At 40.2% G+C, this 23,217-nt stretch overlaps 1 protein-coding gene across 2 annotated transcripts; it reads left to right on the top strand.

The window, feature by feature from the left end:
* On the top strand, nucleotides 1-21,693 carry kdm5c (lysine demethylase 5C). Of its 2 annotated transcripts, XM_062426437.1 has the most exons (29): nucleotides 1-352; nucleotides 1,962-2,109; nucleotides 4,461-4,538; nucleotides 4,658-4,780; nucleotides 4,891-5,061; nucleotides 5,240-5,374; nucleotides 8,367-8,423; nucleotides 11,487-11,610; nucleotides 12,891-13,171; nucleotides 13,514-13,672; nucleotides 13,803-13,922; nucleotides 14,040-14,198; nucleotides 14,968-15,149; nucleotides 15,290-15,452; nucleotides 15,542-15,661; nucleotides 15,754-15,948; nucleotides 16,096-16,277; nucleotides 16,427-16,551; nucleotides 16,670-16,817; nucleotides 16,892-16,982; nucleotides 17,095-17,477; nucleotides 17,611-17,749; nucleotides 17,861-18,040; nucleotides 18,198-18,326; nucleotides 18,464-19,210; nucleotides 19,408-19,450; nucleotides 19,550-19,749; nucleotides 20,257-20,445; nucleotides 20,567-21,693. In XM_062426437.1, the coding sequence occupies exons 2-29, from the start codon at nucleotides 1,966-1,968 to the stop codon at nucleotides 20,573-20,575; spliced, it is 4,776 nt and encodes a 1,591-aa protein (XP_062282421.1). In that variant the 5' UTR covers nucleotides 1-352; nucleotides 1,962-1,965; the 3' UTR covers nucleotides 20,576-21,693. The 2 variants fall into 2 exon arrangements, with proteins under 2 accessions (XP_062282421.1, XP_062282422.1); XM_062426438.1 differs by lacking the exon at nucleotides 8,367-8,423.
* Nucleotides 21,694-23,217: the final 1,524 nt, after the last annotated feature.

Genomic DNA, 23,217 nt, shown 5'->3' with positions numbered 1-23,217 from the left:
GCCTGAAGAGATTGATGATGTTTGGTCGAGAAAATTATTGATAACGACACAACCTGACCACGTTTGAGCCTCTCGTTTTTCCATTAGACGAACGTCACACTCCACTCTCGACTAAATCCATGTTTTGAGCCTGTGTTTTTGTTTTTTTTGTCCTGCTCATATCGGGAGTTTACATGGAGAGCTAAAGGCCCTCACTAAACGGGTCGACTGTGCTAAGCTAGCTAGCCGACTGTGGACCGAGGAGCACAGCTGGACAACATTAGCTTTTCACCAGCAGTCATCATCACAACAACAAGAGGAAGGAAGAGCAAAGCCAACAGCGTCTATCTTAAGCCCCCCAGGTGTCTGCAGGGTCAGTCACACTAAATACAAACATAAATATATATTTATATATATATATATATAGTATGTGTGATGTGTGGTGTTGCATTTTTCTTCCTTGTACATAACATTATGCAAGCCTGTGTTTAGCTGGCTGACTTTGCTAAAAGCTTTGTCTGTAGCTTTATATTGTTTGCTTAGTTTTTTCTCAGCCATTTATATTCAGCTAACTAATGCTATTTAACCTTAAAAAAATCGTGTGGGTGGTGAGAGAGAGAAAAGAGGAGGAGGAGGCCCCAATGCTAATGTTAGCTGATAGCCGAACAATAGACACATATAACACACTTAATGGTTGCATGTGGAGACGAGAAATGAATGACACCTGTTAAAATATTATACATTATTCATTTAGAGGCGTTTCCCCTTTTCTTTACTACCTTTGTTATGGCTCTGGTTGGATGGTGTGGTTAGTTTTTACGCCTCTCTCTCCTCTCTCTCTTTAAGTTTAGGAGCTAGAGTAGCTAACAGTTGTCAGGCTAAGTAGACATTAATGTTTAAGATAAAGTGAAACATCTAATCTTTTGTTGTTGATGTTTTGTTTGTTTTACTTCTGTGCTTAAACTATATGTGTGTATTTGTTGTTGTTTTGGGTTATTATTAATAGATGTAGCCCAGCCCACTTGGGAGAAGTGATGCCTTCATGGCCTTCAGGGTTCATGGCCTCCACGCCATTGTTTGTCTGAAGGCCCATAAGCAATCTGATAGATGGGATGTATATTACCAAAACCCTAGCATCAAGTTCCGTTTTTTAAAAGTATGCCTTTCAGTAGGAAATCCCCCTTGAACTAAATTAAATAGAAAACGCACCACATGCAAAGTGGCAGTGTTTGATTGCTTAAGTGCATAAAAACGTGTTGATTGTCACTTGTGTATTTAAATAATTTGGTTTCTTTTTGTTCTGTGCTGCAACTAGTGGAAGGCATCACTTAAGACTTTTGTCCCGTCCCCCCCCCTTTATTTCACACAGGACAGTGTTGATTCTCTAAAGCATGGCATTTGTTTTGTTGTGTCTGGTGTTGGGGGAGGGGGGCCACAGTGAGGACAAAAAAACCCAAAACACTACCTTTTCCAGGGTTTCTACATGTGTCTTGTATTTTTTGACTAGCATATAAAGCGTAGGGTCAAATGTTACACTATCAAAAATGAAGAGGAAGTTTTAATCGTGTCAAATATTTATGGGTGAAGAAATTACAAGGCCGTACCATGCCAGGAAGTAGTGGTTTGGCAACAGTTAAACGCATTAAGCCTATTTAGTAACTGTATACTGCACTTTTTTATTTTCTCACACACTGGTCCATTATAATCATCATTGAATTTAACTGATATACAACTTTAAATTGCCTTTGTTGCCATTTATTGGGACATGTGTGTTGTGTGAATTGCATTTGTGTAAACATTGCCTCAATTGATGTATGACACTTCTCCACAACAGGAAGTAAGGCATCAAATTGTCTTTAAGAGTATACAATGTTTTGAGGTATTTGAAAGCAAGACCTGCTGCATTAACGCTGTCATGCACATTAGTGAGTCTGCCTGTGTTCATTAACTTGTTTTTGTGTTGTCAATCTTCCTCTTGTCAGGGCAATGGATGTGGAAGAGTTTGTACCTCCTCCGGAGTGTCCAGTATTCGAGCCGTCATGGGAGGAGTTTCAGGATCCTCTGGGCTACATCGCCAAGATACGTCCAATTGCAGAGAAGTCTGGCATCTGCAAAATTCGACCACCACAAGTAAGTATCTGCTTGTGTTATGTAGGAGAAATGGCATGTTTCTGTGTTCTGTGTGTGCAATATTTATCCTTTCAGCTACAATCACACCAAATCCAGTATTAAAAAAAAAAAACAGCAATCCTTCCTATCTATTTGAATGGGTGTAGTTTAGGCAGAGAGAGGGGGTCACATAAGGCACAGCAAAAATAACACGTCTGGCAAGAAGTTGAACTGGAATTAAGTTTTGCCAGAATGAAACCCGACATCATGCTACGGTGGCCAGTCACATAAACTGTTGATCAGGAGGAAGAACTTCTCTGTTTACCATGTAGCATCGTAGCATTCGGCTGTTTACCAAGCAACTTTGAAGATAGTAGAGAGACTCGTAGCTGCTGGGATGACTTTTCCAGAGCTGTTCAACCCTGCCATACAAACCCTCATACAAAGAGGATAATCGCTCTGTACTCGCTTGGCATTGTATTGCTCTTCAAATTGGGATTTCTTAGTTAGTATTTCTACTTGTGCTGCAGTCAGCGTCAAGAATGATCAAGACACAACTGAGTATAATGTCGTCTTGTATGTGTGCTCACTCAATTTGGCCTTGTGCACCAGTTTAAAACTCACTAAAATAATAGGCCTCCACATCCTGGTTGTTATTATTAGCATTCACAACATGATGTCACACACGGGCCATGTAGTGACGCAGCCACACCTCCACACAACACTGCAGGGAAATGCTACATTGCTGGATTTGGTGTGAATGAAGCTTTACCACAAAATCATAAAGTGCCTTCTAAAATCAGCTCAGATTGCTGAATGTTACCGGCTTCAGAAGTACTGGAGCTGGTGAATGAAGTATTTCTTATTTTGTTCTAACGGTACAAAGAACTCTGACAGCAAAGTAAGAAACATATTGATTTATCTTGTGTTTCATACTTGATATTCTCAATCTTTAGCTTGTTTACAGTGGTGGTTACATTGGTAAGTATTTATCTAGAAGTACTCAATCAGAGGCACATAGATTTGCTGTTTTAAGTCTGTGAAAATTCTCACTGATCATCCAAGATCCTCCGTTAGTTCTGGTGACATGGATGACTGAGAATCTTTATAGACACATCTCACATCTGTTTTTCCTATTGAGTTCACAGGAATTACAAACGTAACCCTGGTGATCCTGTATAACCAGTCTGACAAAGCTAGTTATCAAATGGTTCTGTCTACAGGGAGAGAGGTGTTTCTCATTCCTGCTAGAACATGAATGAGGTGTATTTTCTAACAATAACTCAGTTGTGTGCAAACAAAAAACAACAGTATATATAAGAGAAGATGAACAATAAGGTGTGTGTATATTGCAGTGGCAAAACGGATTCAGCAGGGTTAAATGTGTATATCAAATGCCAGAAAAAGCACTATTAAAAAAGCTGCAATCAAAAGTTATTTTCTTTGCATTTACACCCCAAAAGAAGAGTTACATTTGTGCTCCATTATATTTAAGTTACATTAATTACATATTACACTCAACAGTTACAACCAATGAAAATATAAGCAGCACACATACATGCATGCATGCATACATTGTAAGTTACATTACAGAAAATAAAATTTTAACATATGTAAAGCTGAGTTTAATATAAAGTAAAGCTGAAAGTGAAGCTGTAAAAGTGTTTAAGTAACAGTCCTGTCACTAATCATCTTTAGGGCTCGATGAGTTGCACAACGTGTACTCGGGCTGTGTTGTGAAAGTGGCATGTCAGTGTTGCACCAACAGCTTCAGTCTTCAGTCAGGGTCTTCAAAGGATGGGTTCAGACATAGTTCATATGCACATAGAGCTCATCACATTATATAGTAATGTATAAAAATGGAAGAACTTAATGAAATAGACTTGACGCCTAAAACTACGCTTCAGGTTGCAGTTACATGTGTGAAGCACAAGTCAAACATGACCGTTACAATGTTCATGTAGATCGCTGTATTGATTAAAATATCTGTTCTGTCAGATAGAGACAGACGATTGGAAAAACACTCCTGTGTAGAAAAGCTGATGCGCTACTACGTGCCATTCATAAAACATTGTAGGGATTCTCATTTTTCTCAGGGTTGGTTGATAGATGAGGAAGGCCGAGCCTTTAAAAGATTTTAACATGATAATTACACTTGCTCTGGAGCAGGTGACCTTGGTTATCCTTCCTGGTTAAAGCTGAGCCAAGTTCTCGAATCTGAAAACCAGCGTTAAGCCCAAATTAATATCACTATCTCATTTGTTGTAGGAAGCTCTCTGAATGATAGAGGTCATCGATATAGAAAATTGACAATATGATCTGTTGTGATGTAGATGTACAAGTTTAATTGCATGTCTTTTGCTTTTCAACAGGACTGGCAACCTCCATTTTCAGTGGAGTTGGACAGCTTCCGCTTCACGCCCCGCATCCAGAGGCTTAATGAGTTGGAAGTAAGTTCCTCTTTGTGTCCCTTATTGTTGTACATTGTTTATAGATGTATTGAATGATTGAAGTTGATGCTGAAACTGGGCGTATTGATCATGATGGTCCCTCATACATTTCATTACAGGCGGAGACCAGAGTAAAGCTTAATTATTTGGACCGCATCGCCAGGTTTTGGGAGGTCCAGGCATCCTCCTTGAAAATCCCACACATTGAAAGGCGCATCCTTGATCTTTTCAGCCTCTCAAAGGTGAAGTTTTGAATAATTTTTACTTAGAAAACTCATTTATAAAGTAGATGTTTTGTGTTCCTTACCTGTGTTTTGCTAAAATTGTCATAAAAATTGCTGCTCTGTTCCAGGTTGTGACAGAAGAAGGAGGATTTGAGATGGTATGTAAGGAACGGCGCTGGGCTCGCGTGGCCCAGCGGCTTGGCTATCCTCCAGGCAAGAACATCGGATCTCTGCTGCGCTCGCACTACGAGAGGATCGTCTACCCCTTCGAAATGTTCCACTCTGGTGCCAGCCTGCCGGTATCACTCTACACATTCTTGTTTCTCTTTTTTTGGGGTTACTAGTAATGATCTGTTAATAGCATTTACGTCACTGTGTGATTGATTGTTTGCTCTCTTTAGCTCAGAATTAGAAGAATTAACTTTTTGTAGGACATTTGCTGTTTCATCTAATTTGTCTCTTTTACATAATTTCTAGCATTGCAAGCCAAAGCACTATGACGGTGAGGATGTGGATAAAGAGTACAAGCCCCACTCCATCCCTCTTCGACAGTCTGTCCAGCCATCCAAAATGAGCAGTTATGGACGCAGAGCGAACCGCTGCCAACCTGATGTGAGTGACAGTACATGTCCTTATCTGTCAGCCTACACATTTGCATACATCTGTTACCAGTGAGGCCGAATTCCGACCAAATCAGGCAGCGTTGCAAGGTCGAGTGTGGGTGTGTTTATTTGTGCTCTAGAAAAAATAAGGTTTTATTGATTCTTATTCACTGGCTTTCTTTACCACCACTCTCTCTCTTCATTCACTCAGTAAGTCCCTCCACCAGAGCTTCTCTCTCTCTCTCTCTCTCTCTCTCTCTCTCTCTCTCTCTCTCTCTCTCTCTCTCTCTCTCTCTCTCTCTCTCTCTCTCTCTCTCTCTCTCTGTCTCTCAGCTCTTTCTTTTTCTCTCGTCTTTATTAAAACGAGTCTGAAAGTCAACATCCAACTTTATTTCTAACGTTATCACACAAAGACAAATGTCGTCCCCTCTTCCTAGTAAGGTCTTTGTAATAATGCATTTTATTTTATTTATAGGTGCCTGTCAAAGCCCTAAGGACACTTTACAAGACACACACATAATAAGAAAACAGTGCATCAAACATCATAAAAGCAGCAAAACAGAGGAATAAAATACTAAGTTAGTACCATATATAAAAACATCAGTGTAGACTTGGTTGCCACCGCAGAGTTACGTCGGCTTGCGTTTCTCCAAAAGTTGACTCTGGATTAACTTTCTCGCCACAGCCTGTCTGAAACTCCTGCATCCTAAAAGCACTAACAACATTCAAATGAATGTGAGGACTGGTGTTTTTACCACACTGCCTGATTCGGTCTGAATGCGACTCAACCTTGCACTGAACTGCAACTCTGGATACTTTAGTCACATAAATATGATTTTAAGATCACATTTCAAAAATGTTTTTAAAATAGTCGTCATTTATGAGATGCTTATCACAAACATCATGTGTTAGGTGCAGCTGATCTCTCAATGGGGACTTTGTTTGAGCAGTGGCATTAAAGGTGTGAATTTCAACATGGATATAAATGTAAAAGGCAGTCAGGCTGTCTTCCCCACAGGACTCCCATTACATGTCAAAATCTTTACCACTAATGTTTTGTTTTGTTTTGTTTTTCTTTAGTAATTACAGTTTCATCTTAACTTACACTTCAGTTTCCAGGAATTTCAGAGATTGTAACCTAAGAGTTTGAACCTCAGTGTATGATAAATACTTGTTTGATGACCTGGATTGGACAGTACACTTCGAAAGCTGCCAGTCTCTCATTATCTTAACATTGCTAAGTTCTAGTTCTGTTAAATAGTTTACTACCTACTGCCTGCTGATGAGATAAATAAACTGGCTAATAAAAATACAAATCAACAATCTACAAAAGTGTTTGTAAGATAAATTGTTAATATTTTAGTGTGTACCATGCTGTCATATTAATAACTGTTTTTCTATGCTGATCCAGCGCTGATGCATGCGCCCTGCGCATCGGTGACAGTGTGTTTGTTTGGAAGATTTGACAGTGCACTCAGAGCACATCCCAGCTTGCTTCCTCGCCATCCCGCTATGCTGCTTTGCTTAACTCTGCTGTCACTGCTCTCTGCTCCATGTTTTATTTTGTTCCCTGCTTTGTCTTTTCTACTTCACTCCATCTCACAAATACACTCGTGTTTATTTCATGAGCCACAGTTATAAAACATTTTTTTTTTTTTTACATTAATGTTGTTCATAAACAGCCTGAACCAGCCTACATTCTCATCTCATGCTTGTTACGTAAGCTAATGATGCTTCACTTTCTGCCCTAAACCCCCCTCCTTAGGTTTTTAGTGACCTAATCATCATAGTTGGAATATGTAATGCTTGCTAGTGGTTTTTAATTTTCCTTTTATTATGCTGTAATACAACTTTAGATTTGCATATTTAGGTATTTTCCCCACAAGTTTGACACAGATTTTTGAAAGTTATCTTAGGATGTCATCAGATGATAGCCATTATTCCAAAATTATACAAAGTAGAGCTGCAACGATTAGTCGTTGATGACAGAAAATTAATCTGGAACCATTTTCATAATTGAATATTAATTTTAGTCATTTTCAAGGAAAAATGCCAATCAGTTGTAGGTTGCATCTTCTAAAATGTGATGATTTGAAGCTATTATTTGTCATACATGATAGCAACCTGAATATCTTTGGATTTTAGACAGTTCAGATCAGAAAATACAACAGAATCATAAATTATAACAGGTATTTAACACTATTCACCAACATTTTAAAGACAAAATGATTTATTGATTGAGAAAATAATAATTAATTGCAGCCTTACTATGAAATGTTCTCAATTAGTGCGGTATCTTGAGGTCTGAGAATGTCTAAACAATTGAGCACATATTTAAGCATTCCAGTTCAGTTTGTATTTTATAGCAATTGTGTTTAATTCAAGTTTAAACAGCATAAAATTATCGAGTAGATGATTATTTTTTGTATGATATTGCTTTTTCAACAAAACTAAGCAACACATCGTTGGCCAAGTATTGTGCATGATTACAAACTTGTCAATAAAGACAAAATACCCAAACTCATAACTCTCTTAAGAAAATATGTTGATGCAATAGTTTAATAACCCGTCAGTTGTTGCAGACAACTTAAAAGTTCACAGTCATGAAAAGAACAGACATTTTGTTTGTGAATATATCTTTTTTTTTTCTTCCTTTTTTATACATTTAGCTTGCATCAGAAAATATAGACATATCTTATAATGACAAGACAGTAATAAAAAGCTGACCCTAAATGGAGCAGCTTTCTCTAAAAAGCTACCTTCTTCTAAGCATTACCACATGTCATACTTAAAATTTAAAAAACCCTTTAATGATGGTTTTTTTAAAGTAATTTCTAGGTAAGAATGTAGAAGAATTTAGTATCTAAGTCCACAGTTTGCACACTACTGATATTTTCCCTCCAACTACTGGCTGTGTTCTCTCCAGGCTCTCTCCCTTCCTCTCTCATCTTCTTTTTCCTCTTGTCTTAGTTTATTGTTGCTGTTATTGTGTCCCCTTGCAGGGTCCAGAGGATCTGGCCCCCCATCCTCTCACCACTGGCTCTCAACTCATCTCTGCGGTACTGCCTCTCGAGCCTATTGAGCTCACCTTTCGCCCCCTACCTCCGCTCTCTTCCCGCCTCTTTTCCTAGATCACCTCACCCCTTCTCTGAAGTTGTCTAGATGTTTTTGGTTTTGTTTAAGTTTTAAATTAACCACTAAAACATTTTCATTAACATGCTATCATACTCTACCCAGTAATTTGCGCTGTAGGAGCAGCCACCAGTAATGAGGTCACGTGGCTGTTGCAGACACTGTGGCTTTATGATAATAGTTGGTGCAAGTTCGTAAAACATAGTTATCTTAGATTTCAAGTCCAGACAGTGAACAAAGAGAAGTCTGGAAGACTTCCCAGCTCTGTTGGAAAAAGGTATATTTCAGGGTGTAATATTACATGTTTGAAAGACATCTTTTAGAAGTAGATTTTTTTTGATCAACTTGTATGTGGTCATTGATTAATTTTATGTAGTTTTGGACCCATTTTATCTCTTTATCTTGTTTTTTTGTTGCACACTCTAGTTCTCTGTTTGACACTCGTGCTCTTTCTTTGTGGTTGCACTTGGCTTAAAAGCGATAAGCTTGGCTGTGTGTGCCTTTGCACTTTTGCTGTTTTTTTTGCCTTGCACTAAAGCAGAGAGCGGTGTGACTGCATGTGTTCTGTGAGTGCACTCATACGGATTAAACTAGTAGGTTTAATTTCATAGTTTTAGCACACAGTATTATTTATTTATTTATTTTTATTTTTTAAAGATTTTCTCTGGCATAGATGCCTTTATTTGAAACTAGAGACAGGAAATTACAGGAGAGAGAGGGGTGTGTGACATGCAGAAAGGTCCGTTGGCCGGGACTCCAACCGGGGTCCGCTGTGTACATGGCATGCGCTCTTAACCACTCGACCACTTTACGCGTCCCACAGTATAATTTCTGTTGGAAATCTGTATATCAGAGCACAGTAAAAGCACTGAATCATTAAAAATGGTATGTTTTTTTGAGCGTGCAATTGTTGTTGGTCTTTAAATCTCTTTAGGTTTGTTTGCTTGAGTCCAAACCAAAGTGTGCCCCTAACCTTTAGAGTCTTGTTATTCTGCTTTTCTTTCAGTCCGCAGCCTTGGTGCGTAGTTCTTTGGGCACCAAAGTTTGGTTGCCAGGAACGCAGAAAAAATGGCACAAATGTATGGGCAGCTAGAGTTATGTCTGCACAACTGAAGGGAGTCCTGCTGTGTATATAGACTCAAGGCCTAAAACATGACCCTCTTTGGAAACAAATATTGTTTCTCATCAACTTTGGCTTGAATGTTATTTTTCTGCTTATTCATGAGAGAGTCATTATATCCCAATTTTTGTGCTATGAATCCCACTAATGTTGTTATGATGCCGTGATCGTTGCTGTGGGAATAGGAGTAGTCTGTCTCCACACGGACTACCAGTAAATTGGTGCGCATCCAGGTAGAAAAAGTGTTCATATGACGTGTTTTTTTTCGCCATACCGCTCCCAGATTAGGACTGCCAGTGTAAAAGCAGCCTGATTTACCCTGTAATGAATTAATAAGAAACAGGGTTTTTTAAGCTAACTTTCTTTTTATTACCATTAACTGCCTTCAATGATGTGGTGGACTGCATCTATGCCACAAAAATGTAACTAAACTTCATAAGAAATAATAGCAAAACAGTGACATGTCATGACATGTCGTTTCATTACATTAAAAAATAACTCAATGCAAGGGAGGAAGTTTTTCACACACAGTTTATAACCCTCATTGTTTTTTTGTATTTTCTAACCGTTTCTAAGGAAAGGAGCAGATCACTTTAAACAGATTTTCTCCTACATGTCTTTGCACAGTCATGGGTTGATAGGATGAAAAAGGCTTTAGTAGAGTGTGACTCTACTAAAAGAAAGTGAGAAGAAGAAATATGACTATGATGATCCCTTAGCATTGGATAAGAATGCAGCCGTGGCAGAGCTGAAATCAAAACCATTTAAATGTCGGAGAGAAGTCCAAGTCTGTGCAGTGTCCAGGTCGATTTAAAGTTCAAATGAGAGTCAAGTCCAAGCTGAGAAAGAAAAAAAAAAACCAAAAAATGTCCATTCAGTATTCTTCACACTGAGAGTTACAAATTATGTAACTTCAATATATCGCAGTTCAGTACTTTAGATTTAAACGTTTGAAGTGTGATCACAACAGGAAGTAACTCTCAAACAAAAAATATGAATTATAGATGAATCAAATAACTCCTAGACAATGTTTCAAACATGAAGTATGACACTTTTTTTTTTTTTTTTTTTTTTTTACAAAGGCAGGATTCCTAATTCTGGGAAGTATTCATCACCCGCCTTTTGTAAATGATAGTGCAGGAACAGTATAGGTGACTGACAAAAATTAAGCATTTGGTGTTTCTGTAGGGAAATGGCAGCAGGGCAAAGAGGGCAGCCTACGACACTGTACAGGATACGCAGAAACAGAGATAAGGCTTTATGTTAACACCCGACAGACAGTTACACGTCCGACATGATCACAACTGATAACTGCAGCAAAGCTCACTTGTCACAATGTTCCATAATCAGCCGATGTTAACATATTGTGAACCAACTTGAGACAAAACTCAGCTTGTGCAAGATGTTAATATTTATATTTAGTTTAGATTTATACCAAAAATAATCCCAAAATACCCTGAAGTTTCTGATAAATGACTCGAAATCCACTGAAAACCGTATTTCTTTTCTTTGGAAGTACTTTTCTTTACAAAATGCTGCTCAAAGAACAAACCAGGATTTTATATAAACTGGAGTCATAATTAAGTAAATCTATATGATACCCTATCCTAACTGTATGGTGGTAACTGCTGGTGATTGTGTGTTCTGGTGGTGGGTCTTTTAAGCTTTCACTGTGATTTTAGGAGAACTTTTCCTTACTTTCTAACCCAGCATAACCCCTTTGTGTGATGCATTGCTCTGCTCTCATGTTTTAATTGTTTGTTCTGCATTTGGCCACGACCCCCCCTGCTTTGCTCTGTGTGCTTTGGAGAGTAACTGTCGATCTATGTGTTCGTTCATGACCAAAACATGAATGTGCTTTTATCCACAGCCTGAACCCACAGAGGAAGACATTGAGAAGAACCCAGAACTGAAGAAGCTACAGATTTATGGCGCAGGACCTAAGATGATGGGACTTGGACTGGTGGCGAGGGACAGAGGCCTCAGGAAGAAAGGTAAGTGCCACAAACACAACTTGATTTAATCACCGTCTCAGGCGTGAACATGCACTAATAAGCTCTTTAAATGATTTTTCAACAGTTATATTAACATGGAAATTAGATTTAACGTAAATACCGGAGCATAAGTCACAGTCTATTTTGGCATGTGTCTTGCTGGGAAAAAACATTTTGATATTAAAGACTGGTTTATTTGAATGCACCAGTAGTGATTCATTTATAAACACATACATTTATACTTTGACTTTTATTTGAAAATAATCAAAACACATATATTACACCTGAAACAGTGTCGCGTTAATGCTTAATGGTCCATTATTTGATTTGCTTAATTGAGCTGGACCGATATATTAACTCAGACCTGGTTCGGGTTAGGCTATGAGTTTCTATTAAATCTTTTAAAAGAATACGGTAACTTTACATATTTGATACAGCTGTGTGCTCACTCGAGTCCCAAAAACTCTTCATCAGAGCTGTCGCTGTGCGCAAATATGTGCGCAAGTCGCTGTAAGGCTCACCAAGTGCATCGTTCCTGGACTCTGTGTCAGTCCCAGAGTCAAACAAAGTATCATCCTCTGATCTATCCAGTGGAAAAACAACAAAGTTGAATCTTTTAGGCCTCAGATCTGTGCTCATACACAGCTCAGTAAAAGCTGCTCATCTGTGCACTTTTGCATATCACGCTTCAACATCTGCTGCTGTCCTGAACTAGAGTCCCGAAAAAGTTCTAATCAACACACTGAATTAGCACCTGCCTGGTTTTATTTTTTATATTTCTGTACAGCATACAGCAGTAACGGGTCATCAGTAGCCTATCTATTTTAATTAGCTGCTGGCACCGCTGGAGCATGCAGCACGTAGTTGACACCGCTGTTTTTAGGTCATACGTGTGGATGCTCACGTCGTTATCTCTAAAGTTATTGTTCTTAGTATGATCAGCCTTTTATACACTTAAAATCATAACCAGATCCAACACCTCTCTGCATTTTACTCCTGAATAGGACACACCGGTGTATAAGATGCACCCAACTTTTAAGTGAAAAAAAATCTTGTTTAAGGTGCGTCTTATACACCGTTTTTTACGGTATTACAACTACTGACATGAAATCACGCAAGCATTGCTTTGTTGGCTCAATATAAAAACTTGTGGGCACTGGGGAGTTTGTGCTTGGTTTATATACAACCATCCAGCCAACTTGGAGCTCTGCACTGGAAAAATTTGCCATCAGTGATAAATAACCATTTAATAATAACTACTCGTTTCTCTTCCTTTTTAGATGAGCTGCCCCAAACTGTGACCGTCAAGGACAGCGTTTCTTCTGCTCCCAATGATACCTCAGTCAAAACAGAGCTACTGGAGTCTCAAGAGAGGCAGAGTGATGTGAGTACATCTAGTCCCCAGATGCCTCCTCCTAGCGTCACCGTGAAGACTGAAGTGAAGACAGAAGTGAAGAAGGAGGAGGTGGTGGAGAAGAAGAAAGAGAATGATGAGGAGGAAGATGTACCTTGCACCAAAATGACCATGAGGCTTAGACGCAATATCAGCAACCCGCAGTGTGTAAGTACAACACAGGTGGCAGCCAAAGTTAAGTTCAGTATAGTAAAGTTTAGTTGAAAATTAAAGATAATAATTTCTAGAAACCTGAAATAATGATTCTTCTAACAGGCTGTAAAAGAAATCGTTTTTATTACATTTCTTTTGTCTTCAATCGGCCCCCTTCTGGAGAAGATTAGCACATGTAGTGATTCACAGGGCTTTGTGGTTGTCTGCTTCACTTAAATATGAGCCAGGTTTATGAGACCAAATTGCAAAAATGAGTAATAACATAATTAGCGGAATAACGCAGACATCTTTATCCATTCAAATCTCTGAATCAATCTACTTCTCTCTTTGTCAAAGGTGGATTCATTCGTCTGTCGCATGTGCGGTCGGGGAGATGATGACGAGAAGCTCTTGCTGTGTGATGGATGTGATGACAACTACCACACTTACTGTTTACTCCCCCCACTTACTGATCCTCCCAAAGGCAACTGGAGATGCCCTAAGTGTGTGGCAGAAGTAAGTTTAAAAATAAAAATAAAACGTTTAAAGGCACTTGCTTGTGTCTGTTACACTCATAGCATGTGTTGTTAAGCTTCTCCTAACCCGCAAGACTCACCTTTTTGGCTTTGATTTCCTCCCTTTATAGGAGTGCAAGAAGCCTTCAGAAGCTTTTGGCTTTGAACAAGCTACACGGGAGTACACCCTGCAGAGTTTTGGGGAAATGGCCGATGCCTTCAAAGCCGATTACTTCAACATGCCTGTCCATGTAAGCACACCCACACAAGACATAACCTATTCATTATGAAGCATGGCTCTGCCCTGGCTGGTGATAATGGTGAGAGACTAATCTCTAGCCTGTGTGTGTGTGTGTGGGGGTGTGTAGATGGTTCCCACTGAGCTCGTGGAGAGGGAGTTCTGGAGGTTAGTCAGCAGTATTGAGGAGGACGTGACCGTTGAGTATGGAGCGGACATACACTCCAAAGAGTTTGGCAGCGGCTTCCCAATGAACAATGGCAAGAGGAACCTCACAAAGGAAGAGGATGTACGTACATTGTTTTTCTCTGTTGAAACTTAATGAGTTTTGGTGTTTGCTTAAATTACTGTTCTGGTTAGAGTGATTACAGCATCCTGCTTTAGATTGCATGGGGTTTAACGGCTCAAGTAAAAAACTGAAATCCACCACAAGTACATTTTAAATGCAGCATAATTCTCTACCAACTAATCCCTTCTCAGGTCAGTAATGCTCCTGAAAAGAATGTGCTTGCATTAACAAAAAGTTAACTACACAGTTGTGATTACAGGACCAATAAGAACAGATAAGAGACCAGTTAGTTTGCTGCCTGTAGTATTGTCGTCTGTTTGTTGATGAAAATTAGTAGGCACGTAGCTGAGATATGGTAGGGTAAGGATGAAAAATAATCTCAGTCTTTATTTCTGCCAAATGTTTAGTGCAACCTAAATCATGGAAAATAAGTCTAGTTGATGCATTCAACATAATTTTTTATTTCAACATAGAATTATTATCAGCAATCAAAAAGCATCCAGATTTATGAGAAATTTGGGGTTGTGTTGTCTTAAAATCTTAACACAACTCAACTCTGACTGTAGACTATAGTCGAGTAAAATAAATAATCCAAAATATGCTTCATTAAAAGTAGGATTCTTGATTTTTACAATCAACTCAAAAAAGTAAAAGTGAAAGAGTACAAGTTTAGTCTATTTAATGTAATAAATTCCTTCCAACCATGTTCATAATCACAGTCCAGTGCTAATTTTTTTGTGCTTATTTTTGTGTTTTCTTTGTCTGCCAGGAATATGCCCGCTCTGGCTGGAACTTGAATGTGATGCCTGTGCTGGAGCAGTCACTCCTGTGTCATATTAATGGAGACATCTCTGGGATGAAGGTTCCCTGGCTGTACGTGGGCATGGTCTTCTCAGCTTTCTGCTGGCACATCGAGGATCACTGGAGCTACTCCATCAACTACCTGCACTGGTACGTAATACTTTTTGTGTTGTGAGTTTAGTGTTATATGTTGCAGACTAAAATGATAGTTGCTTTTAATGTGGAGGTGATAATAATGTCATATCAAAAAATATTTTGTTGTTCACTTCCCATTTATCTGTTGTCTCCAGGGGTGAACCCAAGACTTGGTATGGAGTTCCTTCTGTGGCAGCTGAGCGACTTGAGGAGGTGATGAAGAAGCTGACGCCAGAGCTTTTTGAGTACCAGCCCGACCTCCTGCACCAGCTTGTCACCATCATGAACCCTAATATCCTCATGTCTCACGGTGTACCGGTGAGTCTTACATAACATACATGTGCACAGAAGAAATAAGGTTTTTTCAAACATTTTCTTTGATTGACGTCTTTGTTTCTCATTGACAGGTTGTACGTACCAACCAATGTGCTGGTGAGTTCGTCATCACCTTCCCCAGAGCCTACCATAGTGGCTTCAATCAGGGATATAACTTTGCTGAAGCTGTCAACTTCTGCACTGCAGACTGGGTACGTCTTTTAACATAGTCTGCCTCAAATTGTCAGTTCACACAGTCCCTATGACCGCATCATCAAGATCAACCTTCTCTCTTCTTTTCTAGCTGCCTGCTGGTCGTTCCTGTATTGACCACTACCGGCGTCTAAGGAGGTACTGCGTATTCTCCCATGAGGAGCTCACCTGTAAGATGGCTGCTAGCCCAGAGAAGCTAGACTTAAACCTGGCTGCAGCTACACACCGGGAAATGTTCAGTATTGTTCAGGAAGAAAGGAAGCTGCGGAAGGGTCTGATGGAAAGGGTGAGACACAGCAAAATATCTTTTTTCTTCTGTTTTCATTTATTTATTTTGTCTGTAGTTCAGTAGTTCTGTCTTTATGGCATTGTGTTGGTTTTGTTAGAATGTGGGAAAGAATAGAGTCATGAAATCTGTGTGTTGTACCTGCAGGGCATCACTGAAGCGGAGCGCGAGGCATTTGAGCTCTTGCCTGACGATGAGAGGCAGTGTGATAAATGCAAGACGACATGCTTCCTTTCTGCTCTGGCCTGCTCAAACTGTCCCGAGCGTCTGGTGTGTCTCTATCACACTCAGGACTTGTGCAACTGCCCCACTGAAAAACTCTACCTCAGGTACTGATCTCTTGTGTAGCTCTGTGTTTGTATGCTTAACAATGAGACATAATATGTATTGAATGTTTTTTTTAAATAAAAACGTTAACAATGTTATTTTGATCTCCACTGGCTGCATTAATCTTTTCTGTAATCTTTTCACTCTGCAGGTACAGATATACCCTGGATGAGTTGTTAGCCATGCTACACAGATTAAAGGTTCGGTCCGAGTCCTTCGATTCCTGGGCCAACAGGGTGAAAGAAGCACTCGAGCAAGAAGAGGGAAACAAAATAGGTGGGAAATCTACATAAATTAACCCCATTAACACTTTAAATGTCAGACATTTCGTTTAAAAAAAAAAAAAAAGGTTTTAAAAAGAAAACATACTAAGACCAAATGTTTTGCATTACAGGAAAGGAGGACCTGGAGACACTTAAGATGGAAGCCGCGGAAAAAAAGTTTCCCGACAACGAACTTCTCCGGAAACTCAACACTGTTCTTAAAGATATAGAGCACTGCCAAAAGACAAGCACTGAACTCCTCAGTAACTCAAAGACCAGGTAAGATGAAACACAAAAAGAAACATTTATACCAACTGATCAGTTCCATGAACTCACACACTGCCGTCTTTTAGTGAAGGTAAGATGACTTGGGCAGAGCTGAAATCCTTGGTAGAGACGATGCAAAACCTGCCCTGTGTGATGAACCAGCTGGACGAAGTGCAGGTGAGAACTGCAAGTTATACATCACACTAAACAGAAAATATGTTAATATTCTATCATTTCATTAGCTTTAATGGTGGATTTACTGCAGTTTCCTTCTTTAACTACCTTACAGGCTGTACTGCGGACAGTGGAGGATTTCCAGAGCCTGGCTCAAGAACTGGTCAATGACAGAGACTGGAGGAAGGACTCTCCGCCTCATGAGCAGCTGCAGACATTGTTGGAGCAAGGGGACAAGCTGCCTGTTGTGGTGCCAGAGTGTAATTTACTGCAGGGCCTTCAGGAGCAGGGGCACTGGCTGGCAGAGGTGAGGCGCACACTGGGCACAGAAGGAGGTGAGAGGCAGGAGGTGACGTTGGCTGTGTTGAGGAACTTGATGGAGGCGGGCTGCAACGTGCCCCAGAGTGTGTCTGTGGAGACGGCCATGGCAGAACTTCAGGAACTGCTCACAATTGCAGAACGTTGGGAGGAAAAAGCACAAATCTGCCTCGAACAAAGGTAAGACAAACAAGTCAAAGTCTAAGTTTTTCTCTGTACTTTCCCTGCCAGAGGCGCTCTTCTCATTTATCAGTCCGTCTGTGCTGTTCAAAAGATGTCAACGTTTTTTTTGTCATGCTTTTTCTTCTTCTAGACAAAAGCACCCTCTCTCCACACTGGAGGCAATAGTAAATGAGGCACAGCTCATCCCTGTCAAGCTGCCCAACATCCTGGCTCTGCAGGGCTGTCTGAGCCGTGCACGGGCCTGGGTAACAGACCTGGAGGAAATCCAGGTAAAACACATCTCTGGCTTTTAGATTGGCCCTTTTTTTTCTTTAACCTCAGTAATGGTGTGTAAATATGCTGTATCCTGAATAATTAAATGTTTGCATTGTTTGTTGTAGAATGGGGAGCATTACCCTTGTCTGGATGACCTGGAGGGTCTGGTGGCGATTGGACGGGACTTGCCTGTCTTCATGGAGGAGCTAAGACAGCTGGAACTGCAGGTGGCCAGCGCTCACTCGTGGAGGGACAAGGCCAGCAAGACCTTCCTGAAGAAGAGCAGTCAGCACAGTCTTCTAGAGGTGGGCAATGACGAAATATTAAAAATAAATATGTGTTAACATTGGACAACCAGAGAAGAGCCTTGTTATGTTAGTACAGCATTTGTCTTTAAAAGCTAAGCTCTTGTTGAGTTGACCTTCATGAGAATAAGCATTAAACTCCAGTGTTTCCCGTCAGGTGTTGTGTCCGTGTGCGAAAAGACGAGAGAGGCGAGATGAGACAGAGCCGTTGGAGGATCCACTAGATGATTCTGATACCAACACTCTGGGCCTCTCTGCTCAGGACCTGAGAGACCCTGCAGCTATCGTGAGTTTACGAGCATGACATTACCTTTATAATATTTAAGATTTCGTCTTGTTTTTGTGGATGTACTTCTTTTTTTCTTTTTTCTTTTTTTGCATGAATACTTGATTCTACATGAATCTGATTCGTCTTGTCTCTAGGTGATGGCATTTAAACAAGGGGAGCACCAGGAGAAGGAGGCACTACTGAGGTTACAGAAATTGAACATGTGTAAATCTGGACATAACGCTGCGAGTTGCAAGGAGGACAAGGAGGACAAGGAGAACGGGAGGTGGGACGACACCATGGAAACGGACACTTCCAGCCACTCAGAGAACTCTGTAAAAGAGCAAAACGGCAACAGTAACCACACCTGTGCCACCCCTCCTCAGTCAGTGTGTGTGTGCGGCAGGCAGCCTCGTGCCCCTCAGCTTCGCTGCCATCTGTGTAAGGACTGGTTCCATGGCTGCTGCGTTCCTTTCCCCTCCCTGCTCCCCACCTCTGGACCACCAGTTAACCCCCTCTGCTGGTGGGACTGGGACTCACGATTCTTGTGTCCGCGATGCCAGCGGTCGCGGCGCCCACGCCTGGAAACTATCCTGGCTTTACTTGTGGCCCTGCAGAGGCTGCCAGTGCGTCTGCCTGAGGGAGAGGCGCTGCAGTGTCTCACAGAGAGGGCCATCACTTGGCAGGGCCGCGCCAAGGAGGCGCTCGAGACGACAGAGCTGCAGCAGGCACTTCAGAGGCTGCAAGAACTCAAAGAGACTCTCCATTGTGAAGCAAAAAAAGAGGTAGTCATGGAAGGGGGCTCGGTGATTGTTTTAACAGACTCCGAGGGAGAGGAGGGAGTCATTGATCTGACTGATGAGACTTCACCTAAAAAGAACAAGGACAGCAACGGCACTCAGGTTAATGTCTTATTCTGATTCTTAATTTTGACTTTTAACTGCAAGCTCTCCAACTGATATCATTATTTTCATTTAAATTTTATCTGATGCATCTTCTGTCACTTGAGTAATATTTGATCTAATAATTTCATCATTACTTCATATTTTCTGTGTCCATCCAGCTCACCTGTTTTAATATGACGTTTGTTTTTCCACAGGCTGGAAGTGAAAATGGCGTCGGCAAGAAGTCAAACGTTACAGGTAAGACAGTGTGTCGATTTCAAAGTAGAGATCAAAAGTCGTTCACTGAGTCGCACAGAAACCAGTCCTTACTCCGTTTTCTCTCTGCACACTTGTCAGGTGTGGGGTCTCTGCTGGCTCTGCTGCCTTTGCTAAAAGGTCAGGTTGTGGAACTTTCCCCGGCCACCAGGGACCAGCTGGAGGAATTGCAGCTGGAAGGAGATCTGCTCGAGGTGTCCTTGGACCAGACACACATCATCAGCCGAGTCCTGCAAGCAGCGTCTGATCCACCCAGAGAAACACTGCAAACACTCATTCAGGTCAGGACAATGAACTGTGACCTTTTGTTAATGATTATTTTTCTTCTCATCTCAACTGAAAACTAAAAAGCTGCAACAATGCAATGAACAGTTAACCAAAAGTTAAATAGTTCAAGACATTTCATTCTTAAGTATGTTGATAACTTTTATCAAAACGTACCATACACGCATACTTGCCCTAATACAGGAGCAGCATTACGTGTGGCTCCTAGTTTCATTATGATTGATATGATGAAATATTGATTTATTATGTAATTGAGCCTACTACATAAACTTCCAATAGTCTGTGGAGGGTTCTTAATTTGAGTCGATTGAATTCAGTATTATAATCTAATTATAGTCCAAATTTTCATTACTTGGTATTTTTTGTTATTCGATTGTTCAAGAATGGAAGTCTGATTGTTCCTGAGCAGGTGTTTGAAGAGGAAATGTGTTGCCGTGTTCGTGTTCGCTCCCTCCTCAACTGTTTCCTTTCTGATGTTTTTTTGTTTTGTTTATTTCCTTCAGATCGAGCTCGAAGACCAGAGACGAACCAGCCGCGGAAGGACCAAGGACTCAAAAAGAAAGAGAAAGAGTCACAGAGGTGGCAGTGGTGAAGGGGCAGGAGCCAGATCACTGGATGCCTCAGAGTCAAAGAAAACCTGCCCCCCCAGCCACAGCCCCTCACCTCACTTACCTGCCCAGATCCATCCAGAGGTGACAATCCCCTTTCTGGAAATTAGTGCATTATTTTAATGCAGATATTTGCACCAAAAAAAAGAGTTCATATTTAAGTTTGATGTTGATTAATCACAAGTTTTCATTTTTCTTTTGACAGGTTTTGTGATATAGTCAACGCTGGATCGATTAGTCGGAGGAATTGAAAGGACAGAATATTCTGTGGCAGAAGACAATGTCAAGTTATAGAAAGATGCAGGACATCCCCCCTTTTACAAACCTACCTTCCTTCTCAACCCCCCCCATCCATACTTTCAGACACTAACCGAGCTCAGACTCTTCTACACTCCACTGTTTGACCTTTTAACTCAGCCATAACGCGCCCCATGATGTTTTGTTTTTTTGGGTCCCCCTCCCCAACCTCCAGCATTTCCATCTTTCCTTAAAACTTTATTCCCCTGGACACATTTTACCCCCCCCCCCCCCCCCCCCCCCCAACCCTTGAACATATTAAAGACTGTTGTTGGACCGATGATGTGGGACTTCCCGTAATAGCAGTGTATTTGGTCTAGAGTTGTCTCTGAGGTCAGTCAGTATGCTACGTTACCCCAACTGTATTAAAGGCTAGTTCAACTGAAGCCGGTCTTAGCACTGGCAGTTGCAGTTTCACTTTCACTTGAGCCCACCCGTTGAAGTTGGATAAGCTATGGGTTTATTTTAGACACTTCTGTTAGGGCATGCATCCTGAAGCTGAGGTACAGCAGAGGGTTTTTTGGAGAGCTGATCTTAGATAACAGCACCATGGTTACACTTGTATTTTTTTAGTTGTACTGAATCTTGTGTTTTTGATGCTGTTGTTTTTGAGGAGACATGCATTTTGAATTTTGAATGAGTAAATTTTGGGAAGTGTTAAAAACAGGCATTAATGTTTTTGGTGCTACTTTCCCAAAATTGATATCTGTACCTCTTGGCTTTGTCTTTCTCTTGCCCTCCTCTCTCATGTGAATTTTCTTTTCTTTTTCTAAAGCTCCCATCATCTTGACTCCATTATTTCTTTCTTTCAATTTGATTCTCCCTCGTTATCTCTTTGCAAATTAAGGTAACTTCACTGTAACTCACTTTGTCACATTTTATTTTGTTTCCTGGGTTCAAATTATTATATTATTATTATTATTATTATTGATATTGCAGACACACAGTTGTCGTGAGTTTGTGTATAAACTTTTCATTTTAATGTTGCCTTTGTTTCTTTTCACTCTTGTTAGAAAAAATAAAGGTTTAGAATTGTTTAGGATAAGTTGACTCATTATTTCTCATCTTTTAAAATCCTAAAATCACCAATCACTTGAAATTGTTAAAATCTTGACACATAGCAGCAGTTACGTAGCACCAGAACAGTCATGTCATGATCACAGCATTTATTTAGAAAAGCTTTTCACTGTAAAATGGCAGACACTAGACATCACAATATTGAACAAACAAGTACACCATGTGGCTATGCTAGGATTTTGAGCAAGTTCATAGAAAGACACATCCACAAGTACAGTATGTCAAAGGCTTTTTAGTCTTTAAGTACATGGAAAAAAATGGGCCTCTATATCAAACATGCATGCAAGTCAAATGAGAGAAAAAAAGCAGCTTTTGTTAATATAGTTTTTGTAATAAAGTCACCTCATTGTTGGACATTTATATGCAGTTAGACCTGGATTATTTAAGTATCCTGACGGTAGTTCTTAGAGCACACAATGAAAGTGAGAACTTGAATCAAGTTTGGGAAGGAAACTTATAGTTGGTCCACTTTTGATCTAAGTAGCTGTTGGATTTTTTTTGTAGCTAAGAATAATCCTAATTGGCAATAAAACAGCCTCGATTACAGTCAACATTAAATAAATAATATAGCGTACTGACATCTGGACATTTAGAAATGGCAAATGAAGCAGAAAATATTTGTATTGTATTCCTTCACATAGCAAATGTGGCTTTTAGAGTGAAATATCAAACGTTTTATGTGCTTTATATGATACAATGTGCTTTTAAAAAAAGAAAACATTAAGCCCGTCAGCTGCTTTGTGCTTCAGTATTTTCTCTCAGCTACAGTTTTCCAGCCTTTTAAATGTGTCGCCTTGGAAATTGTGCTCTACAGTCAAGTCTGCCTGACAGGAAGGCACCGTTCCGCTCCTCATTATCAAAAAGCGTCTGTCTGTGTGGTCTGACAATGATGTTGCATTTCCTGTATCGAAACATGAGCACTGAAAAAATGAAAAAAAATGTCATATGTACATTAATTGGCACACGCTGTTCTTTTGAAACTAAGAAAAAGAGTATTTTATGGACAAACGTCCACAAAATGCGCAATTTTATGGCACAGAAGTGGCTTTTCCTAAAGTTTTCATTGCTGCATGGTTCTATGCCTCACTTTTGTTTTTTTCTTACCTGCAAAGATAACATATTTTCTACTTTTCAGTTGAATACCTTTCCTTTAATGATTTAACAGCAGGTGGTGTCATCGCTCCTTGATGTAATAAGACAAATAGCAAGCGATGATGCATTTCTCTCCCTTCCTTTAGCCCTCTAACTGGACCCCCTTGAATATCTTCGAAAATCTGTCGTCTACTTCCACCTTGTGTTTGTTAGTCTGTCCACTTCTTGTGCATTGACAGTGACAAGCTGGCACATGTTCTTGTGTAAAATCAACGAATCACATTCTGTGGGAGGTAAAGCATAATGGGAAAATGGGTGGGAAGCATTTTCTTGACTGGTTTTGGTCCAGCCAGACAAAATAGTCGAGGAATACAGTATTTTTTATATACT

The sequence above is a fragment of the Scomber scombrus genome, chromosome 10 (assembly GCF_963691925.1).
Source record: "Scomber scombrus chromosome 10, fScoSco1.1, whole genome shotgun sequence".
Lineage (NCBI taxonomy): Eukaryota > Metazoa > Chordata > Actinopteri > Scombriformes > Scombridae > Scomber > Scomber scombrus.
The sequence above is the reverse complement of the archived record's forward strand: the minus strand, read 5'-3'. Positions and strand labels throughout refer to the sequence as shown.

What these genes read in the sequence shown, in the direction of transcription:
- kdm5c (XM_062426437.1), top strand. Translation starts at nt 1,966, where the DNA reads ATGGATGTGGAAGAGTTTGTACCTCCTCCGGAGTGTCCAGTATTCGAG. An exon ending in GGAAGGGTCTGATGGAAAGG is followed by an intron (nt 15,949 to 16,095) that starts GTGAGACACAGC and finishes TTGTACCTGCAG; the next exon opens with GGCATCACTGAAGCGGAGCG. An exon ending in TGAGAGACCCTGCAGCTATC is followed by an intron (nt 18,327 to 18,463) that starts GTGAGTTTACGA and finishes TCTTGTCTCTAG; the next exon opens with GTGATGGCATTTAAACAAGG.